Source organism: Rhinolophus hipposideros (assembly GCF_964194185.1).
Source record: "Rhinolophus hipposideros genome assembly, chromosome: 19".
Taxonomy (NCBI): domain Eukaryota; kingdom Metazoa; phylum Chordata; class Mammalia; order Chiroptera; family Rhinolophidae; genus Rhinolophus; species Rhinolophus hipposideros.
Window position 1 is genome coordinate 13,544,615 of NC_138065.1, and position 21,221 is coordinate 13,565,835.

Genomic DNA, 21,221 nt, shown 5'->3' on the forward strand with positions numbered 1-21,221 from the left:
GGTAGGGGTTGCAGCGTCTTCATCCTCATATTGTTTAATGATATCTTCATGATTCATTGAATTTTGAGGAGAATTAGAAGAGCGAAGACCTTGTTGGCTAGACATTAGCAAATCCACCGCACAGATAGGAGCAGCCACAAGTGCTGGTTTGCTCCCCATTGTACGTATGCGTGACAGGCGATAGAATGAGGAACAAATCAAGTTATCTTGATAACAAAACAAATTATCTTACTATTAGGCTTGAGAAAAGTCTTAACTCAAAAAAATTGACACAAACACATCCCGTTGACAAACTTCCATGAAAGCAAGCACCAAGAGGGCATCTAGAGAAGGCTGTGCTCAGCTGACCTTCAGTAGGGCAGCATGGTAGTCTTTTTCCAGTTCCAGCTCCTTATTATACTTCCCCTGACTAGAAAACACCTCCAAGTGAGCCTTCGGAAGTAACATGCCCAGAAAGAAACACAAAGGTAAGAGAATCATTGAAGAGAATGGACGTTTTGTTTGGTGTTCATACACTGAACTAGTGGAATCAGTAATGAATGTGTGTGTGAGAAACTTTTGTGATTTAAAAACAACCAAATCCAGAGCACAAGGGCCCAACTGCTCAACAGTGTATCTTGGGGCCCCCAAAGTGGGTAAATGGACCCAGTTTGGCTCTGGCTTCGGGAAGCAGAGCTCAGTGCACCAGGAGGCAGCAGCTCTCCTAGGTTGTCAGGGCTTTCACTCAGGAAGCATTAGGGAAGTCATGGCATCGGTAGTATGGGTCTTTTTTTCCCTTCTTCCGCTTCCCTTTCCCCAACTCCAGTTCAAGCCGTTGTTTCTCATGCTAGTTGTGTAGGACACAGCTCCCTGTCCCATGCTGGTATTATGAGCCTTGCGCTCCCCTGGCTGAGGCAGTCCGTTAGCAGCCCAGCTCCGGAACTGTTGTTCACAATCTCAGCTGTAGAGGGCGCAGCTCATTGGCCCATGTGGGAAGCGAACCGAAGACCTCGGTGTTAGGAGCAAGGCGCTCCAACCACCTGAGCCAGCCGGTTGGCCCTATAATATGGGTCTTCATGTCCATGCCGAGTTTCTTCTGGCAAAGAATCTTTGCTGAGAAATGAGAACCCTGGGTAAACTGCCTGAAAGTACCTTTGGAGAGCCTCAGAGTGACTTAGAAGGGGCACAGGGAGCCGGAAAGACTGGGTTCAAATCCTAGCTCAACCTATCAATTGCACTGGAGAGAGTTTAACAACTCTGGAGAGATAGTTAACATCCCATGGTCCTGAGTTTTGTTTCATTAGGTCTGGGACCGGATCCAGGAATCTGTATTTTTAACCAACCCCACATGTGACTCGATACTAGAACCCTGGTTTGGGGCTGTTTCCTAGAAGCGATATTGCCCGTGTCAAGCATGGACCCTGGAGCCAGACTGTCTGGGTTGATTACAGCTTGTCCAACTTAGGAGTTGTATACCCTTGGGCAAGTTACCTCACCCCACTGTCAATCTTCCCATCTGTAGAAGGCGGTAAACATAGTACCTATCTCATGGGATTATTGTGAAGATTAAGTATGCTAATTGTAAAAGCATTTAGAATGGAGCCAGAAACATAGCAAACATTACATAAGTATTACTCGTATTATTCCAGAGTTGTAAGCCTTAATCCATGACTCCAAAATTAAAAAAAAAAAATCTAAAAAATCAAAAAACTTTTCCTGAAGTTTGGCACAAATTAATTTGGCAGCAAAACCTGATGGGAGGCCATTAATAGTCATATTTGTCCCTTACCCTATGAATACTAATAAACTTAATTGAAGAAATATTAACACCTTTGCTGCCCCCCCCCAGGAATAGGTATTACATAATATACTGTATAGCCGTGTATTTTCCTAAAAATATGAAATATTCTCAATTTCATAACACAGAGGGGATAGAAAAGGGATTGTGGACTTATATTTATTATCCTTTGTTGGCCAGAGACCCTGTGTGACAACCACACACTGAGAAAACTCGCCATCTGGTGGCTACAGTGAAGAAACATGCTACTTGAAGGCATGGGGATATCCTATCCACGCTTCTGGACAGCAGAAAAAGGTCCCTAGGATCAGACAATTCCTCTTTTGTCCACAATCCAGAACAATTTATTTTACAGGACATTTAAAAATGTCTTCAGGAGCTGCTGTGTGGGCAGGGAAGAGATTTCTTCACTTAGAAAAAAAAATGAATATTCAATTTATTAAAGCAACAAATTAAAAACATTAAGTTTTTTAAAGTTCATCTTATAGATCTTATGTATTTATAAAGCTAGCAAATGTTAATCACTCTTAAGGAGACTTTGAATATCCAATTTATAAGCTTAAACTCCTTTAAACATTTCCAAATGCATTTAATATATTTGATTTCCTCTTTGGAGTACTTTCTAAACCAAACGGAAACAAAATAAAAAACAAAATATTATTAAAAGTTCCGACAGTGTACAATTTCCAACACTACATACGTATGTGTGCATATACTGGGGGTGCCAAAAAAATGTATACACATTTTGAAAGATGTTATCTACGCTCAAGCTCGCCATAATCAGAAGTGTCTGGACGCTGATGGTAACCGCTTTGAGCACCTCTTGTAATTGCAGAAGTCAAACGTGACTTGTATTCATCTTGTTACCGGTATATATTGAGTACTACAATTTTAATACTTTTTTCCTTTCTTAAAATGTGTATACATTTTTTTGGCCCCCTAGGTATGTGTGTGTATATATGCGCATGCATATAACATATATATAATCGACTGCAACGTAAAATTGATTACTAAGTCTATATTTATTACTGAATTACACATTCTAAATTGGAATCGCAAATTACTTTCCCAAATAATTTTTAAGTTGCTTTATCAGTTTGCAAAGATTTCCTAACCCCAGAGTGACTCTTGGCCAGGATGCAGGTGGATTTAGCATCTGTTACCTAGGCTAGAATTCTTTTTGTTCGATATTCTTTACTTTCTAACACTTCCATTCCCTCAGAGACTCCTTCTTCCCTAATAGAATGCACACCAAACGTCCTCCAACACATCCTTCCCTTTATACCTAATACAACCTTTATGCCTGGGTCAGCAATCCATTTCTGTGAAGGGCCAGAGAGTAAATATTTTGGACTTTGTAGGTCATTTGGTTGCAACTCCTTAACTCTGCAACTGTAGCATGAAAGTACCAATAGACATTACATAATGACTGAGGCAGTGTTTAAACCTTCATCATGGACACTGGAATGTGGACTTGGATTTATGTGCACGGATAAAGCCTCACAGTCAAAAGCATTCATTTTACCAGTCCGCATAGAAACCATCAACACTGTTCAGGGCCAATTTAACAAAATTGAAAAGGTATTACTTGTGAACAGTACTATTGATACACTGCCACATCAGAACACACGGAGACAACATCAGAGATGGGAGGAGAGCTTCAGCCCCCTCCTTTTCATAGTGGGCGGGGGCTGAAGCTTACACACTTTGGAGACATTAAGGAAAAGAATTAGGTACAGGGTCTTAGAATGGGACTAAGCAAGTGAGGAGCCCGGAAGCTCAAGTAGCAGGTCTGCTTCTTGAAGGACATTAAGAGTGGAAGTGCCTTGGCACAGAGCAGGCATACAGAACTTAACATATTACTAAAAAACTGATTCTAGCCTATTTCTCTACATGTTAATCTCTAATAGATACTGCTGGCTGACCTATGATTTGTCCCACTGTAGAAAACACATTCTAATGTAGTTTCGCTTCGATCAAGAATGACACAGACTTCCAATAAGGTCTTATTTTAATTGACTTTAATGATTATTGCTCATCTGCAAGGATTAATATTGCATTCATTAAAAATCATTCAATACAAAATAAACTTGTTCCTCCCAAGTTGCTCTCCACATGCTCCCTCTGAAGCCAGACATTTTTCCACAGTGTCCTTTGTTACATGGCTTGACAGAGACGGAGCCCTTACCTATTATTCCTATGGACACAATAATAGATATGGGAGCAGGGGGCAGGCCAGAGGGCAGCAGAACCTAGGTCCCTTTCCTCTAGCATAGCTGACATGATGGATACCACTGTTGGCCAGGTTACCTTCCCTAAAGGATGTGGTGTCCTGATTGGCTGGTTACGTGCCCTGGGAAAAAGGGCTGGAACCTTTTAGCATCTACAGAGAAGCAAGCATGGTCACCCTGGCAAGGAGGGGGAAGGGACTGGGGGGGAGAAACAGAAAAGGGGAGAGAGTTTTGGCAAGACCATTGTTCCCTGCTAGGAAGTTGCAGGGTGAAAGCTTTCCTTTTTTATATTCCCGTTTTAATGTCTGTCTCTCTAACCAATAGCAATAGAGAAATGAAAATGTCTAGTACCTAGCACTAACGCCTGACCCAATTGCAAAGAATCAGAGCTAGCACAAGCTGAGGATTCAGAATCCTGGATAATTACGTACTTAAAGCTCATGAGCATCCAGCTCATGTGACCATGCAGAAATGCTGGTAAGCAGGGTGCATGGCAAGGGAATACAGCCCTCTGATCTCTGAGGGAACCTAACTGGGGAATTCTTTCAGAACATGAGCCAGGACACACTGGTCACTTTCTCTCTCACAAACTTCCCTTTAAGATCTTAGTTCAGAAACTTTTTGTGACCTGTGTCAATCAGAAGTTTTTACCGCTTCTTGAAACTAATGTTACATGGGGCCTAAAGTCCCAGCAAGTTATATGGAGTTAGATTTCCCTCACCATGGCCCAAATGTATCCTTTCTCTTCCTGTCCACATCTACCTCCCTTTAAATATTTCAGGTTGCAGAAGCATAGCTGACCAGAAATTTGCCCTTGAATGATAAATCCTAAAGATAGAGCTCAGTGCTTCATCCTGAGTAATGGCTCAAGAAATTCACCTTCAGCATAGCTGTATGGGGCAGAACGAGAGAATTTGCTGTTACGGCCCCAGTTCATCGAAGCTATAAACTGTGGGCTAGAAACAGAGGGATTTACCAGAGTTTGAGACCAGCATTTCTCTAGACTCAACTCTGCACGCTTAGCTCCAAAGGTTCAAAAGAGAAACTGGTATCAACTAGCCACTCAGCTTCTCAGTGTTAACACTAAATATTTTTCTTTTTTTTCTTTCTTTTTTTTTTTTTTGTATAACAGAAATAAATGCTACGGGACAAAATTCAACTTAACAGAGTGCAGTCTGGTTAAAAACCTAAAAAATGAGGTCTGGTGGGGGTGGAGGAAGGGCTGTACTAAATCCAAGTGGGCCTACTGGATCTTAACAAGCAACACTCACTAATACACATCTCTGAACCAGACATGCCACCTTTACACAGGAAACAGGGCTTGGAACATCTCGGGGAAACGAACATGCACCGCCTGCATCTAACCTCCCTGGCTGGTAGGTACCATCTCTGCTCCTCTGAAGAAGCCAAAGAGCACTGATTTTAGCAGCTAAGAAATGGGCTCTTTTAAGGCAATTTAGACATTGCAGATTGTTCCACATCGAAGGTACCCTAGCATTTCCTGTTAATATGGTACCCAATTAAGACTAAAGTCTCCAGAAATGGTAAAGAAAGAATCACCTTTCTGGGCTGGGAGAGAATACTTCTTTAGTGACTAGGGTGAGGAACCTTGAATCTCAGTTTCACCTAAAGAGCCATGAAGCAAGTTCCTGTGTGGTCTGCAGAACTTGGATAACGAGATTGAAAAACAAAACACGAATGAAATTATAGAAAAAAAAATCAGGAGGAAAGGAATAAGAAGAAAATAAAAGTTATCTTCAAAAACGTTTCTTTTCGAGTTGTGTGGTTCACGTGGACTGGTCCTTGGTAATATGGTCCATTAGTATCTGTAAAGAAAGAGGTGATTGGATTGCTTAGCACTGTGTCTTTCATGTGAGAGTTCCAAGAGAAGAATCAGAAACAGACACTCCCCCGGGTCCCTCCCCATCCCAGGCTGGGGATCCCTGCAGTCACGCCCCAGGGGTCATTCTTCCCTATGTTTCCACGGGGCTTCTGACAATGCCACTTCTGGTTTCATCTCCTGCTCCTGGATAATATGAGTCAGTGGTTTTCAACTGAGGCTGTACATTAGAATAATCTGGGGAGCTTTTACAAAATAAGCCTGGGCCTCATCCCAGACCAACTGTATCAGGATCCATGAGGGTAAGGCCCAAGCTCCAAGATTTTAGAAAACTCGTACTTCTTTACATCTGCTACTGGATACGCAATTTCTCTGCCTACTCTATGAGTTTGGAGCCAAGTTCTTGAACTCTTCCAAATCAGGTATAACATTAGCTTTCCTTAAGAAAACTGGCTAGTCAGCTTGGTTTAATATTGGGGGAAAGAGCTTTTCACTTGCTTTCCCCCAAGTTACCTGTAATAATTGGGTTTGAATGGCCCGTTTTTGTTGAGTCCCAGATATTTTGCTTGGTCGTCTGTCAGCTCGGTCAGGTGGGCATCAAATGATGGCAGGTGCAGGCTGGCCACGTACTCATCTAAAAAGAACAAAGTGGCAGGGACGCAGACTCCCATTTCAGCTATGCCTCTCCGGGCATAACCTCCCCCTATTTTCAACTGAAGCTTTTTGAGAGAGACGACAGGGATGGAATAACTTTAAAAGAATCTACAACTTGAAAATCTGCTTAATTAAAAAAGCCCTCAACACTGCCTTTCGAAGCAGGGTATTGCTCCCAGCGCATCCAGAGTGCATTTAGAAGGCCATTTATCAGGGGGGCAAAAACGGGCTGTGCTTCTACTTCCCCATCCTTCTCTAGCAAAGCTTTCGGTTTCACCTCAATGGCCAAACTGCCACGTACTCCTCTTAACCTTCCTGCAGCAACTTCCTTACCGGGATTATAGTCACATCATGACTCAAAGTGGATACCAGAATGCTCAAAAGGGCCTGTGTCATTAACATTTAGAATAAGATCCATAAAGGCCACAAATCTTAGGATCAGGGATTTCTAAGTCAGCTGGCACAAATTTATTACTTTTCCATAGATAAGCTTCTTGGGCTTTACCTTTACGGAAATGAAATTTTTTTTAATTTAAATTTTTTAAGTGTATTTTTCCAGGACCCATCAGCTCCAAGTCAAGTAGTTGTTTCAATCTAGTTGTGGAGGGCACAGCTCACAGTGGCCCATGTGGGGATCGAACCGGCGACCTTGTTAAGGGAACCATGCTCTAACCAGCTGAGCTAACTTGCTGCCCCACTAACATGAATTCTTTAAAAAACACAAAACAAAACAATCTGAGGTAAGCTGTTGGAAGGAATGAGAACAAGAACTTTTTTTAGCTTTAAGAGAACAAGGGTTTGGGCTGGCCAATTATAGATGGGCAGTGGGCACCACTATTCAGAAAGGTAATGAACTAGAGATGATGTATTATGTCTCATGAACAAGCACAGCTGTCCCCTGGAATGACAAGAGGCTGTTTGCACATCTACACAGAGGATGGACAATAAAGCCCGTATTTGTTTCTTTTTCTCCTTTTGGTCCCCGGCTGTACTCAGTGGTAGTGGGTAGTTTACTGAACTTCCGAAGGTTACACAGAATAAGAACATCTACCCTAATCCATCGTGCTAATAAATAAGCTCTTTACTCTGGAGCTGTAATTCTTACCACAATTCTGCAATGTGTGTGGTGGCAGTCTCACTTTACTGATAAAGAAACTTGAGGCTCATGGAGATTAGAACTTGTCCTGGGGTCCAAAACCCACTAAGTGTTAGAACAGGTATTAGAACTCTGACTCTAAACCCAGTCCGTTTCACGATACTCATTTTACCAAACCATGCGGCAGTCTGGGATCAATCCAGGCTTCTATTGTTTTTCACTCACCCATTTTCTTAGGAAGCAAGTATACATCTTGTTTGTATCGCCCCTCAGGTGCGTTATAGAGTTCTATCAGGGCCAAAGCCTAAGTTGGGGAAAGAGGGTCAGAAAACACAGAAACACTTCTTAGGGACAGAGCAGCGCACACTGTCATTGGAACTGATCTAGGCCCCGCTCCACGAGTCTCAGTGCAGGATGAATAGACACGTTGTCACGTACCTGAGTGGTCGCTGTGATGGACAGAACAAAGGTGGGAACTGTAGAGCAGCTCAGATTGAGCAGACGACCCTGGAAGGTAAAAGAGAGCCCTGGCGTTAGAGCCCTGGCATGAGCCCTCTGTCTCAAGAGTCCAATGTCACAGCAGGCAAGCAAATGCAGGAAAATGTTATGCCCGTCTGGACTCAGCTGGTAGAGGAAGAATCACAGTTCCAGATGAGGACTCTGGGTTTTATCTTATTTTCTACAAGTCTACCCAAGTTTGATAAGCCGAAGACTCAGCTGTGATCAGGAAATGGTATGCTATTTAGTAAAAAGTAGGTATGTTTTTGAGTGATTCTATTTTGGGGACCAGACCATTTGAGAAAGATGTCTCTAGGAAGCATAGGCCCAATGTTGTTCCCAGCCTCCCTCTCCCGCCCCTCACTCCATTGCTTGTGCTGCAGGGCCGAAGCCCTTCTGTGTGCGCACCTCTGCCAGGAGGACAACACGTTTGCCATCTGGCCAGATGACATGGTCCACCTGAGAACGGACGCGCTCCCACGTTAGCTCCGGAGTGCGGAGGCTGGTCTGCAAAAAGGAGCACAGGAGGCTGTGGCTATCACGGAAGGAAGAGGAACAAGGCCTAGCAATAAATGAATGAGAAGCCTCACCACATCGATTTCCGTGTTGGAGTGGCCCATATTGCATACAATACAACTGTTTTTCATGCGGTCCAAATGCTCCCGTGTCACTACATTCTTATTTCCTACAAGTAAAGGAGAGTAAAGGCTGAAGAAAGAGATGCCAGGGAACAAAGATATCGACATGCTTTCTCTCCTGGGAGAAAGGTTTGCGGTCATTATACAGCATGTATGCATTGTGTGAAAAGAAGTGTGCATTGCATAACAGCTCTTTGGGCTCAGTTATTTGGTTTTAAGATTAAGCAGTATAGAAAGCCGTCAGGGAAAAAGGCCCTTTGTTCTGGAAAACATGTAAGGTTCTGACAGCTCGCTTTAGTTCTGAGAGTCTGACATGAAGCACAGGTCTCACTTCGTTTCTGTGAATGGCAGTCAGACCACTTTGAAGGCCTAGGCCCCGAGGGAGCACTCCTCCATGCGCGCACACCAAAGCACTGATACCTACCTGTGCAAGTTATCACCACGTCAACTTGCCGGATGACTTCATTTAGTTTTACCACCCTGAACCCATCCATGCTGGAAGAAAAGGAAGGACACTGTGAGCAAAGCAAGGAGGCAGGGGAACGAAAGCTGGTCACAAAAAGGAGACAGCTAAATGCCCTTCTCAAGTCAGATCCAGGGCTACCTCTCAGGGATGGTAAGTGATAAGCTGGGCTAAACTATGTACATGGGCCTCCTGAGACTCCCCAAGATTCCATCTACGTAGAGAAGAAGCCAGGAAGGTCTAGGAGTGCCCTGGGATTCCAATGGAGGGAATAGAGCAATCCTAGCTTTCTCCTTCTTTGAGAGACTTCTGCAAAGAATGGTTACTATAATCAATCATGAACTCTCAGAAACATAAAGTACCTGGAATGAATCAAATACTGTTCTTACCAGGCCTGCAGAGCACAGATAGGGTCGATTTCTGTGATGTAGACAATTGCTCCGAGGGCCTTGAGAGCAGCACAGCAGCCCTTTCCCACCTGTAGAGCATAAGGAGGAAGTCCGGTGGTCAGGTCCATTAAGGCACGGGTATTGGGGCTCTTTGGGGCACGGGAATTAAACTCCCTGAAACCACCGATCACCTGGCGAGCCCCAGCAGGGACGCGCCAGCCCAAGCAGAACCAGATCCCAATGCTGTGGCCCTTAGTCGGAGAAGTGATTTAACAGACAGTCCATGTTTCATAGCAAGGGCTGGGGCTTAGGAGAGTAAAAGGGATCAAAGGAATCAAAAGTGTTACCATCAGGGAAACGAGGCCAAGGAAGAGCAATTATAACCTCTAGTTTCTTATTCCAGAAAAAACTGGTAATAACTTTCATTCGAGAAGCATCTAACTCAAGGACAGACTAGCAGCTCAGGAACTTCTGTGGCTCATCATCGATGACAATAAAATGTCCTTCAGCTCTTGGAGTTTAGAGACCATCAACAATATGCCACTCCAGACTTCACTCCACTGCAAGTCACTTGTGGGGCTAAAATGCCACATATTCACTTGAATTACATCTCATAAAAGGTTATTTTGCTATAAACGGGGGGAAATGATGCCAACATTTCAGTCCACAAGGCAAAGTGGTGAAATCTGAAAACTCAACTCATTCTGTATGTCTGTGTTCAAAAATCTAAATAGATGACTCCTGCTATGATTTCAAGATACATTATCCAAAAGCATACTTGAAACCATGCATCAGTGACTTCACTGACAGCACAAATCTCCACTCAACATTTTTGATTAAGTCTATGAAAGGACAGACATTGAGACCCAGCTATTTACCTCACCATAGCCACACACCACCACTTGTTTCCCACCAAACATCACATCTGTGGTCCTCTTCAGGCTGTGGAAACAAACAAGGGCTCAACTCAAACATTATTAGCTCAAACACAGTCCCTCCGCACAAAATCAAAAGTGTGGGAGCATGCTCCATGAGAACTCCAATTGGAAGCTGGCTGGGCTCAGTATGAAATGGACCCCTCTAACCAACTTTTAAAGCCAAAGGAAGACCAGGGGACAGGACTGGGGTGATACACACGAACACTGCAACCCAACCCAAATCTACCACCTATTAAGCTTGAGTATCTGTACATTTCAACCTACCCATCCAAAATAGATTCTCGGCAGCAGTACAAATTATCAAACTTCTGTTTGGTAACAGAATCATTGACGTTCATGGCTGGAACACAGAGCTTCCCAGCTTTGGAGAGCTGATATAGCCTAAAATAAGAAGAAGCCACAAAAACAAACAAAAAAAAGTTAGCTGGCAAAACATGATAGGTGGCAAAACTGCCTAACTCTCTTCAAGCTCCACGCCACCCTCCTCAGTCTTATTTATTATTGCCCAAGGATAGTAGTAAACAATATGATGTTGTCATCCCTCCTCACTTCATTTTCTCCACCACCCTTTTATTTTGGAAGGAAAACCAAAACAAAACCCTTTCAATTGAAGAAATTTACCTCTCTTCCATAATAGGGGATATATTTCCTTAGACCAGCATTTTCTCAATCTTTAAAAAAAACCCATGCCTACTTCTGATAAACAAAGATTATCAATGATTGTGATATAGTTCCTTTTGTGTGTGTGTGAGAGGATGTACGATGTGCCCCCAATTAAGAAACACTTTTTCAGGTATCTTTTAGGTATTCTGACAAGCCAAGAATATTTTGCCCAGTTTCAACTTTTTGTAGTATGTATAATGTGTAGTTTTACAATAGAATTTTGTCCTATTTCAAATATAAAATTATAATGCAATACTGAATACAGTTTTTCAAGATAAGAGTTACTCCCTGCCTCCCTACCCTGATCGAGGATCACAGTGGAATAAGTGGGAGAGAAAAATGTGTAAGCTAGAACCTGATTTTTCAAAAGTAAAAACACAAAAGTTTTATCTAATGAAGACACTCCCATTTAGTTACTACGAGTCAGAAACACAGCCCTAAAGCCTGAGAGACCGGAAGAATCTGCTGAGGCAAAGACACAAGGGGCGGCTACTCCAGAATCTGTTACCTGTGAACACCAGTCACGCTCTCTTCCACAATGCCTCGGATCTTCTTAAACACGTTTGGATACTTCTTATAAACCCAGTGGGTTAAGTCTCCCCCATCATCCAGGATCTACAGAACAGCCAGAAGACTTCTATGGGCATTCAGGCTGCTAGAGCTGGGGGGTACTTTGAACCCACTTTTTGTGCTAGTAAGAGAGCCCTGTATGCTTTGGAAGAGCACTCCTCAGAGCTCCTGAGAGCAGGTTTGGACACAGTTTAATCGGAAACAGTCAAATTTGTTGGTGTAAAATGGTTAAAAGGATTCCTAAGTTTGTTCTAGGCTCTAGTGGAGAGTATCAGGCTAACACACACTTCTTTTTAGTCTAGAGTCTTGAAACATACAGCCCCTTTGAATGTAATAGGAGAGCTGGGGCAGGAAGAAAGGAACCAGAATCCTACTCCATAGAGGTACCACACCATTTCCTTCGATTGTATTCTGCTGTGTTTGAGCCACACGTGTTCAGTTAGCCTTACCCTGCCCCCACCTGTCCATTCAGTACTCAGACCCATTCTGAACAGGTATCAAGGTAAACACTTTGGCAACAAAGTAAGTGCATAAAACCAAACATCCAAAACATATTCAGGGAGCCATGCTTTGAGGGAAAAAAGGAAACAAATCTATTGTCAAAAGTGTAGGGTGAATACGCGTCATTACCATGTTGGCTTGCCACCCGTCCATGTTCACACAGCGGTCAATACACCACCAGAAGTCATCTTCAGACTCGCCCTTCCAAGCAAACACCGCAACTCCTAGGGAGAAGAAACCCATCAGCCGACTCCTCCTTTGGGGGGTGACTCATACCAGCCACTATCACTTTCTGAAATCCATGTGAAGAGTAAAAGGCTTCAGAAACTAAGGTGGAGAGGATGTTTGCCCTTAGGAAGGGCAAAAAGTCAAAACAGCACCTTTAGTTCAGAAATTGGTTAAGAATTTAAGGGATTTTTGTTTCCAGAAGTATTTTGGAACCTTAAAATGTTATTCTCTTTGGCCAGTTTTATACTTGGAACTCCTTCTTAAGAAGAAAAAATGCAGTGGAAATCAAAACAAAGTTGTTCACTGGAACTTTATTTATATTAGCAAAAATTCTGAAACAAGCTAAATGCTCAACATGAGGAAAACAGTGAAGTAAAACCACATGTCCAGGTGACTGAGTACGACAAATGACCAAGTCAAAGTTTTCAGTGACGTGGAAAACTACTTCTGATAATGTTATATTTAGGTTATAAACCTGTATGCATACTGCAATTTATTCCATCTCTGTAAAAAGTGAATAGAAAAAAAATTGTCAAATATTACTCTACGTAGCAGAGTTGTTTTTCTTTTGAACCTCCTAAATTTTCTGCAATAAACACCAGAAAAGAGTACAAGAAAAAAAAAGTTACAGTTGCTTTCTGTGGTTCCCGGGAAGATGGGGGATCCTGAAACAAACTTCATGGTGATTTTCTTTTGAACATTTTAACAATAAAAATCATTTCATGTTTAACTGAACTCACAAGTCATCCATATATTTTCGAAGCAATATTGAATACCAAATTATCTAATGAACTATCAACACAGAAGGCACTTCTTGTGTTCTCTCAAAAGTGATCAGACTTTTGGTGAAAGGAGACCAGCTGAGCGCATACTTACGTACTTACATAGCTCATATAGTTTAATATTCTTCCTTCATTTAACATTAGAATTGGGCATTTGCCCATGTAATTAGATTCTTTTCAAAGATCACTGTTAATAACTATATAATATTCCATCATGAACATGGATCATTATTCATTTTCTTCCTATTGATATTTTTATTGTCCTCCAAATTTTATAGGCCCTAGACAGACACGACACTGTAAAGACAATTGTGATACACAAAGATTATGTTTGGATAATTGTTTTGAGGCAAAGTTGGCTGGAAATGAATAAAGTCGGACTTACCAGCCTCTGCCAGTGCGGCAGCCACTTCATTCTGAGTAGAGTAGATGTTGCAAGCAGACCAGCGGCACTGAGCCCCCAGCGCACAGAGAGTCTCAATCAACACCTGTGTTGACATACAGGAAGACAGGGTGAGAAAGGAGGGCCAGACGGGAAAGGTACATAAGAGAATGATCCCCAGCAACAGCACAGCAACAGGGGCTACACTGGGAAGTAATCAGCTGGGTAGCACACTGGTATCTAACTTTACCCAAAAGATATGTTCCTAAACGTCTTAGTGACACTTTTATTACAACAATCGGATTTTTGTAAGGTTTGTTAAAAGTAGGTTACACCTATACGAACAAAATAGAAAACCCCATTACTGGGTAACAGGGAGGTCCCATATAATGGTTATTTAGCATTTGGAGGTAGGATAGATAGGGAAGAAAAAGCAAGTTAAAAAAAGTGTTTTTCCACCTCATCAGAAGGCCCTTTCTTTTGCTCTCAACAAACTCACCGCTGTCTGGGCTGTGATGTGTGTACAGCCCACTATCTTAGCACCAGCCAAGGGCTTCTCCCCCTGAGCACGTTTCCTGAGTGAAATCAGAGCAGACATGTCTGTGAAAGAACAGAGGATTTGAGCTAGGTCTGCACTCGCAGTTATCAGCCATTCTTGCCCCAGCAGCAGCTAGGGCTGTTCTGGATCTGTTGAGATATTGTGAGATAAGTTAGAAAAACTCTAAGCACATTTCTGTAATGACTGGCAACTTCCACAGCAAAACAACAGCGAACGGTTTTCACCCAATCACTTAGAGTTTCTCTCTTCCGCAGTTTCAGCCTTTAGATGCAGAGGACTGAGTAGAGAATGAAGTACATCTCAGAACTGATCAAACGGAGGGTGAGTCTCACCATTCATTTGGGAGGAGAGGGAAGTGGTTATGGCTCTGGCTAATGTACTCCTATATATAACCCTCACAGCAGGAAGAAAGCGCTACCCTCAGCAGAAGCCACTGCTTCTGTTTTTCTATGCTGTCTAACCCTATTCTGTCCGTCTTTTTGGTTTTCGTACTCCCTCCCAGTGCAGGACATGCTTTCAATGGCAGAGCAACAAGAGTAAAGAGACCTTACAGGGTGTGGGGTGGAGAAACCAAGATTTAACTGATTGTTAGTCACTTTTACTCGTGCTCCAGCAGAGGGTGCTCAGGACCAAAGACCAAATGAGACCCTAGGTCACCACATCTGGAGCTAAAACCCTCCCACATCTGCTGCTTCTGCGAAATCTGGGGTTCGGAGACTGGCAGCTGTGGTGGGATCCCGCAGAGCTAAGCACCATGTAGCACTGACCCAGGACTGGCTGACTGCGCAAGATCTCGGAATATGGTATCACGGGGGGTGGGGGGGGAACAGAAAGCACTCTCATTACCACATGCTGAGAACAGGAAACAAGGGCGAACAAGAACAAACACCCGAAGGCTCAAGCTCCATACAGAGAGATCTGTTTGTACAAAGGACCAGGATACTGGATTTTCCCAGGAGACTTTCTTTCTTTCTTCCTTTTTAAAATTTTATTTATTTATTTTTATTAAAATTTATTGGGGGTGACAATGGTTAGTAAAATTATATAGGTTTCAAGTGTACAATTCTGTGATACATCATCTAACCCAGAAGACTTTAAAGTCTTAGGTTGTCTGCGGATCCTGGTGACCAGCAAGTGGGTTCCTTCTGGTACCCGACCCACTCCCTTTCTTTACCTTGCTCTGCAATCTCAATCTCCCGGCGTCCGAATTCTGCCTGCTTGATGTTCTTCACGCAGAAATTGCTGCTGCCCTTGGAGTTGGTTTGCTGCTTCTCTCTCGGGGAAACCTCATCATCAGAGCTATCTGTATAGGACGCGGCTAGAGCCAGGAAAGAAAGAAACAAGGACAGAAAAGCCTCAATGGTCCCTACTCCACTGAGCGCGGTCCCCAAGGGACTCTCATTTAAATGAAGTCAACACTTAATTGGAGGCACCTTTTACATCACTCAGTTCCTCTCCAGGGTTTATTTACTAAATGGTATGAATGAAACTGTTGTGGATCTTTTAGGGCTGTGGCCCTTTTACCCACTCTGACGACACTTAGCCCTTAGTGCCTATGATAAGGGGCTATTGAGCCCAATCTGGCACCAGCTCTAATGAATCTCAGATAACAGGGGTACTTGGTCCCATCCTGAATTGGAACCAGACGTGGCAAAAATGGAATAATTTAGGGTACATAAGGAATGCTATCTCTACAGATTACTGGTTTCAAACTTAAGCATCGAAAGCATCTAACAGAATCATGTGGAAGGTTTGTTAAAACACAGTTGGCTAGGCCCCATCATCAGAAATCCCATTCAGTAGGTCTCAGGTGGGACCCAAGAATTAGCACTTCTACCACGCTCCCAGGGTTGTTATGCTGCTGTCCAGAGGACCACACTTTAAGAACCACTCATATGGACGAAAGTGGTAACATAGTCTTACAAGGGATTTTATACCAGGTTGTGTTCAAGGGATGTAGAGGTGGAAAGAAAGGACACAAAAGCTGAGCTACTCTGGTTCCCATGAGAGCCCTCAGGTCACTCAAGAGGGTTGACTTTGAAAAGCAGCTTCACACAAAAGCTGCATGTGTCCTTTCAGACAGATTTGCAGGAGGATATACGGTAATCACTCCTACCTCTCAAACCATTCTTTACTCTCGGGATCGAATGTTTCCCTGATCACTGTGCATCAGGTCTCTGGCGCTGACTTCTACATGCGGCTTAGCTAACAAATACTTCTGTCTAGGTAACAAAAACACTGCTAGAGGTATCTACCTCCTAGGACAATTAGACTATATTACTAAGCTTTTAAAAATGCTCAGTTCCCCATAACACATGGCCATCAAGATCTTTGAAGACCTTGTTAAAGCTTTCTTCGCTCATTCCACCTTTCTTCCTCTTACAACTCAATCTTTCACAAGTAATTCTTTCTTAGCTATGATTAGCCTGTCATCCACCACCTTTGTGTCTGTCACTCCAAGACACCTTGTCATTTGATAGCCATTATGTTTGGAACTTTTTCTTAAACACAGGCTCACAGTCCATCTGTATGTTCATTTACTTCAGAACGGAGCCCTGCAGACCACCATTTGCTCTTGTCTGCCTATCTCGTATATATTGGGTTATCAACGGCACAGGGCGGAGAATAAGTTTTTAAAAATGTGTTGACTTCTTTGTTTTCTTTGTATTCCTTGTACTGCAAGTCCATATATTAACAACATAATGCAGACAATATTCTTGCAAAAGACAATAAATGGCTTTTGGTACAAGTCTCTTTGATACTAATAGCTATCTCTGACCTTGGGTGAGCCTCTTAATGTTTTAACAATGTTTCCTCAGTTGGGATTACACCCTCCTGTGGCTCTTTCAGTGTTGGGCTCCTCTAGTACTCAAGTTCTAAGATTCCATATCCTTTTCCATGTTACTTTTGTAGTACTCCCTCTAAAGCTAAGAGGGGCACAATTCAAACCAGAAAAGAGACTACTCATACAGTTAAGACAGAGAAGAACTAAAAAGAAACAGAGCTGGAGCCACATGACAGTAGTTTGACGCTTTCCTACTCCAGAGGTTAACAGGGGAGGACATGTCAACATAAAGAGCAACCTAATAAATGAAAGGAGTCAAATACTAATTTTTATTGTCACAATTCAAGCAGTCTTGGAGAAAAGAATGAAAAAGATAGGTAGTAGGGTATATCTTATATAAAGGAATTAGAAAGTACGCTTCCAAAGTACATACACCTCTTTTTGAAGGCCAGTTCTGTCAGCCAAAATACCATTGATTTTTGTTTCCTTCTGTGACATGGGCAGATAAACGTGGGAATGGGAACCAGTCCAGAACTATCAACCAGGCACTGGCCACAGACCACACACAGAGACAGCCGGAAGAGAAAGCCTCAAGATGACAAAAGCTTCCCCAGCTACAAGGCTGGCTGGGAACATTCCCACTAACCCAACCACTAATTATCAGCTTTCAGCACAAAGATGGGCAGTCTTGACATGAGGTATTTTCAGATTCTAGATAAGTGAGCCCTGGGGAGAGAACCAGCTTAAGGCGCTGAGTCAGGAAGAGAGGTCAGAGAGGACATGAAGCCTATGCTCACCTGAACTGTAGCTGTCGGTGGAGGACTGAGAAATGGAACGAGACAAAGACCTCCGGCCAGTCTTGGTGGGGAATCGGGAGAACTCCTGCATGTCATCAGCAAACTGGATCTGCTGTAAGGGGAAGACAAACAATGGAAAACTAACAAGGATTCTATAAAATGGCCCATTGTTTAAGGCCATACATTGTCTTCACTAAAAGTTATCATGTGGTTCCTACTAAGCCAGCAACTCTCCCACCGGAAATGAGGGTGGGTGGAATCGAGTTTCTGGCTCCTTCCCCAATGCCAATCACTGTCTCTGCCCAATTGTTTCAGCAGAAATTTTTAGGGGCTACGGGGTGCTTACGACCCAATTCTTTTCGCATCTGGCCAATGTCACAATTGTCCTTCCCACCGTCCATAAAGTTTTCTTTCCTCTTCTAACCTTGACACCTTAAACTCTTTACCCTTCCTCCCAACTCAATCAAAACACAGGCATAACTTCATAGTGCTTCTGCTTTTTTGCTTTTTTTTCAGAATATTCTCTTGCAGCACTTGCTTATCCTGAAGTTAGCAACGTTCATCTTTTTTTGAAAGAATTATGAAGAGACGCCTTGAAATGGTGATGAGCTCTGGGGTGGCAATCGCCAGAGTCCAATCATGGATTTCAAAGCCAATGTAGTAGCTCCAGAAACGTCTATATCCAGTGAGCTACCAGAATATGCTAACGGAGGAGAAACTGAAAACACACACCCCATAGTAAATTCCACCTAATTTGAAGGAAGGAGAAAATAATGACTTGGTAAACTCTGCTTTAAAAACTTTCTTAAATGAAATAAACCAAAACTAGGTAACTGTTTGAAAGATACTTGGAAAACTGGCTTTAATAAATAGCAAATAACTTATAATTAATATTATTTATAGATAAACTAATGGATGTTTCTAAAGGGTATGAAAATACTTTCTTCTATAAATGGTTTAAACTTTCCTCCTGAATTCCTATTTAAACCCCGATAAAACTCTTTCAACTTCAGCCTCCTGAAAAACAGAATGGGTTGGGAATCTGGATTGAGATTTTCCTCACAATCTGACTAAACCTGAAAAGGTTCCCACGGAGAACGCATTAAGCTAAATCTTCATCAAATATCTCTGGAAATGCAGCTATTACAGATGATAATCTCTCCATAATCTAGCCACTTTGAAGCTAGGTATACTCTGTTTCCCCGAAAATAAGACCTAGCCAGACCATCAGCTCTAATGCGTCTTTTGGAGCAAAAATTAATATAAGACCGGTACTATGTTATATTATACCCAGTCTTATAGTAAAATAAGACCGTATCTTATATTACTGTTTGCCCCTCAAGATGCATTAGGGCTGATGGGCCGGCTAGGTCTTATTTTCAGGGAAACACGGTGGTACACTGCCTGTCAGTCACAGTGTTCCCCTCCCTGTCACATGTACCCTCCAGCTAGGGTAGCATTGGCGGGCAGCATAAGAATCAGGCTTAGATGTGCGGCCTGGGCACAGGCAGCTCGTCTGGACAAATCGGTTACTGAATGCGCAGGACTCCACAGGTAAGGAAGCAGTAGTCAAGGGAGCACAGATTTGTTTCCACGCTAAGGATGAAAGCAGAGACTAGCCATGCCATAAATACCACGGCTGGACAGCAGGCCTGGGAGAAAACCCTGCATGTACTTCCACTTAAAAACCACCTGGCTCAACAACCAACTGCGCAAGTTTTTTTTCTTTGGGCTACTCTGTGAAATGAGGAGGAGGAGGCAGAGTCCAGAGGCTGTTTACGAAGTTTAAGGAGATCCTGAAGGCATGGGAGAGAAGGAGCTACGTACCTGGGCATCTTGGTACGAAGCCCAGGGCTTCGCACATAGAAAGCGTTCAATAATTATCTATGATTAAGTGAACTTTTCAAATTTCTTTTTTTTCTGTAAAATCAATCAAATTTCAAAAACAAATTAAGTAAATAAAAGCTCAAGCTAAACAACATATACCGCACCAAAATTTGATTAACAAGTATCTTGTACATCTGAAGCGGCCTTTCAGTTTAGGTGCTAAAATTTTAAATAGCTTAAATGTCAAACACACAACTATCTTTCTTTAAAAAAAGCAAAACACGCAAACCACTCACTGAAGTGGTTCCAGATCAGCACTGCACTTCTGCACAGGATTTCCCAGCCCACCTTCACACGACTTCTGCAGCCAGCAAAGCTAGTTTTACTGGAGACTACAATCCAGGACCAAGGTAATGACTTTCAACCCCTTATGCAGTTATTCCGGGGGCAGAAGAAACACACAGCCAAGAGACCTTTTAGCCCTCCAGAGGCAGCCCTCAGTCGTCAGCCTCCTAGCTTCTCACGTGGCAGCCTACTCGGAAGCTGCTCTTCCCATGGCTGTTCTGACTCGCTCCCCTGTTCACCTTTTTTCAAAAGGTTCTGGGTATATTCCAAGACACCACCTACCTGGGGGTGGGGGAGGGAACTGCATTTGCAGTTTTTTAAAATAAAAAATAAGAGGTAGCTGTGGCAAGATAGCAATGTGCTTCTTCAGCACCCTGAGAACAGCATTAACAGTCATAATCCCACCTTGTACTAATAAAGCTCATCAGTTGCCTAAAGCTTAGCAAAATCTTTCCCATCTAAAAATATTACCCTGTGTGGCAAGCAGCTTACGAATCACTGCAGTGTCCCAGCTCTCAAATAATGAATACTGTCCATACGTGAAGTGGGCAGAAGTGAACTTCAGCCAGGACATGGGTGGGTGGGTGGCTGTCTATTTTTGCAGGCCTTTGATACTTTCACTGATTATAAGTAAGGTGGTCCAGTGACACAATCACGCACGATAACCTTGTCTTCTCTCCCACCCCCAAACCTACATGCTGAAGAGAACGTGCATCCCAGATACGGCCGTGGAATGCAGCGGCTCGGTCAGCTTCCTCCAGGCCCACTAGCTCCCGAGCCAGGGGCTCTAGCTTCCTCTTGGCCAAGTACCTCCTGGAGTGTTGTTCACCTTCACATTGTAACTAAAAACACTGTTGCCAAAAGCAATTTTTGGACATCATTAGTTTCTCTCTAGTGAAACCGGATCTCAATTTAACAGCCTTCTAACCGGGTTGGTCTCACTGCATTTAAGCCAAATATGGTTAGGTAAAAAACAAAATCCAAAAAGCAAAGTTGTTCTGTTTCCATTACTTTCCATTATCATGATTTCTTCCAATCATGATTAAGTCTTAATTGGTGTCCTTTAGTGTTTCTTCAAATCCAGATCTGTAAGGAATGCTAGGTCTAAATATGACATAGGGTGGGGAAGAGGGAGAGGGAAATGGAGATAGGCAGTGAAAAGTCCAAAAGTATCTGAAAATCAACAAGTCCTGTTAAAGAACAATTTCGTGTTCGGATACTCATCACCCAGTTAACAGCCTTACGTGCAGCAAGCATA

At 42.9% G+C, this 21,221-nt stretch overlaps 1 protein-coding gene across 3 annotated transcripts in view; it reads right to left on the reverse strand.

The window, feature by feature from the left end:
- Positions 1 to 3,781: 3,781 nt before the first annotated feature.
- AHCYL1 (adenosylhomocysteinase like 1) overlaps positions 3,782 to 21,221 on the reverse strand; it is a gene marked incomplete at its 3' end in the record, with an annotated part of 36,266 nt that continues 18,826 nt past the window's right edge. The window contains exons 2-17 of one of the 3 annotated variants that reach the window (XM_081026878.1): positions 17,792 to 17,903; positions 15,384 to 15,527; positions 14,150 to 14,250; positions 13,654 to 13,756; positions 12,388 to 12,482; positions 11,696 to 11,802; positions 10,789 to 10,905; positions 10,465 to 10,528; positions 9,587 to 9,675; positions 9,159 to 9,229; positions 8,687 to 8,781; positions 8,505 to 8,603; positions 8,037 to 8,105; positions 7,824 to 7,902; positions 6,362 to 6,482; positions 3,782 to 5,834 (exon numbers count right to left, since the gene is read on the reverse strand). In XM_081026878.1, coding sequence (XP_080883004.1) covers positions 5,828 to 5,834; positions 6,362 to 6,482; positions 7,824 to 7,902; positions 8,037 to 8,105; positions 8,505 to 8,603; positions 8,687 to 8,781; positions 9,159 to 9,229; positions 9,587 to 9,675; positions 10,465 to 10,528; positions 10,789 to 10,905; positions 11,696 to 11,802; positions 12,388 to 12,482; positions 13,654 to 13,756; positions 14,150 to 14,250; positions 15,384 to 15,527; positions 17,792 to 17,903 — 1,473 coding nt within the window. Of the gene's footprint in view, positions 5,835 to 6,357; positions 6,483 to 7,823; positions 7,903 to 8,036; positions 8,106 to 8,504; positions 8,604 to 8,686; positions 8,782 to 9,158; positions 9,230 to 9,586; positions 9,676 to 10,464; positions 10,529 to 10,788; positions 10,906 to 11,695; positions 11,803 to 12,387; positions 12,483 to 13,653; positions 13,757 to 14,149; positions 14,251 to 15,383; positions 15,528 to 17,791; positions 17,904 to 21,221 lie in introns of those variants that run through there. The other 2 variants (XM_081026879.1, XM_081026880.1) reach the window with 2 other exon arrangements.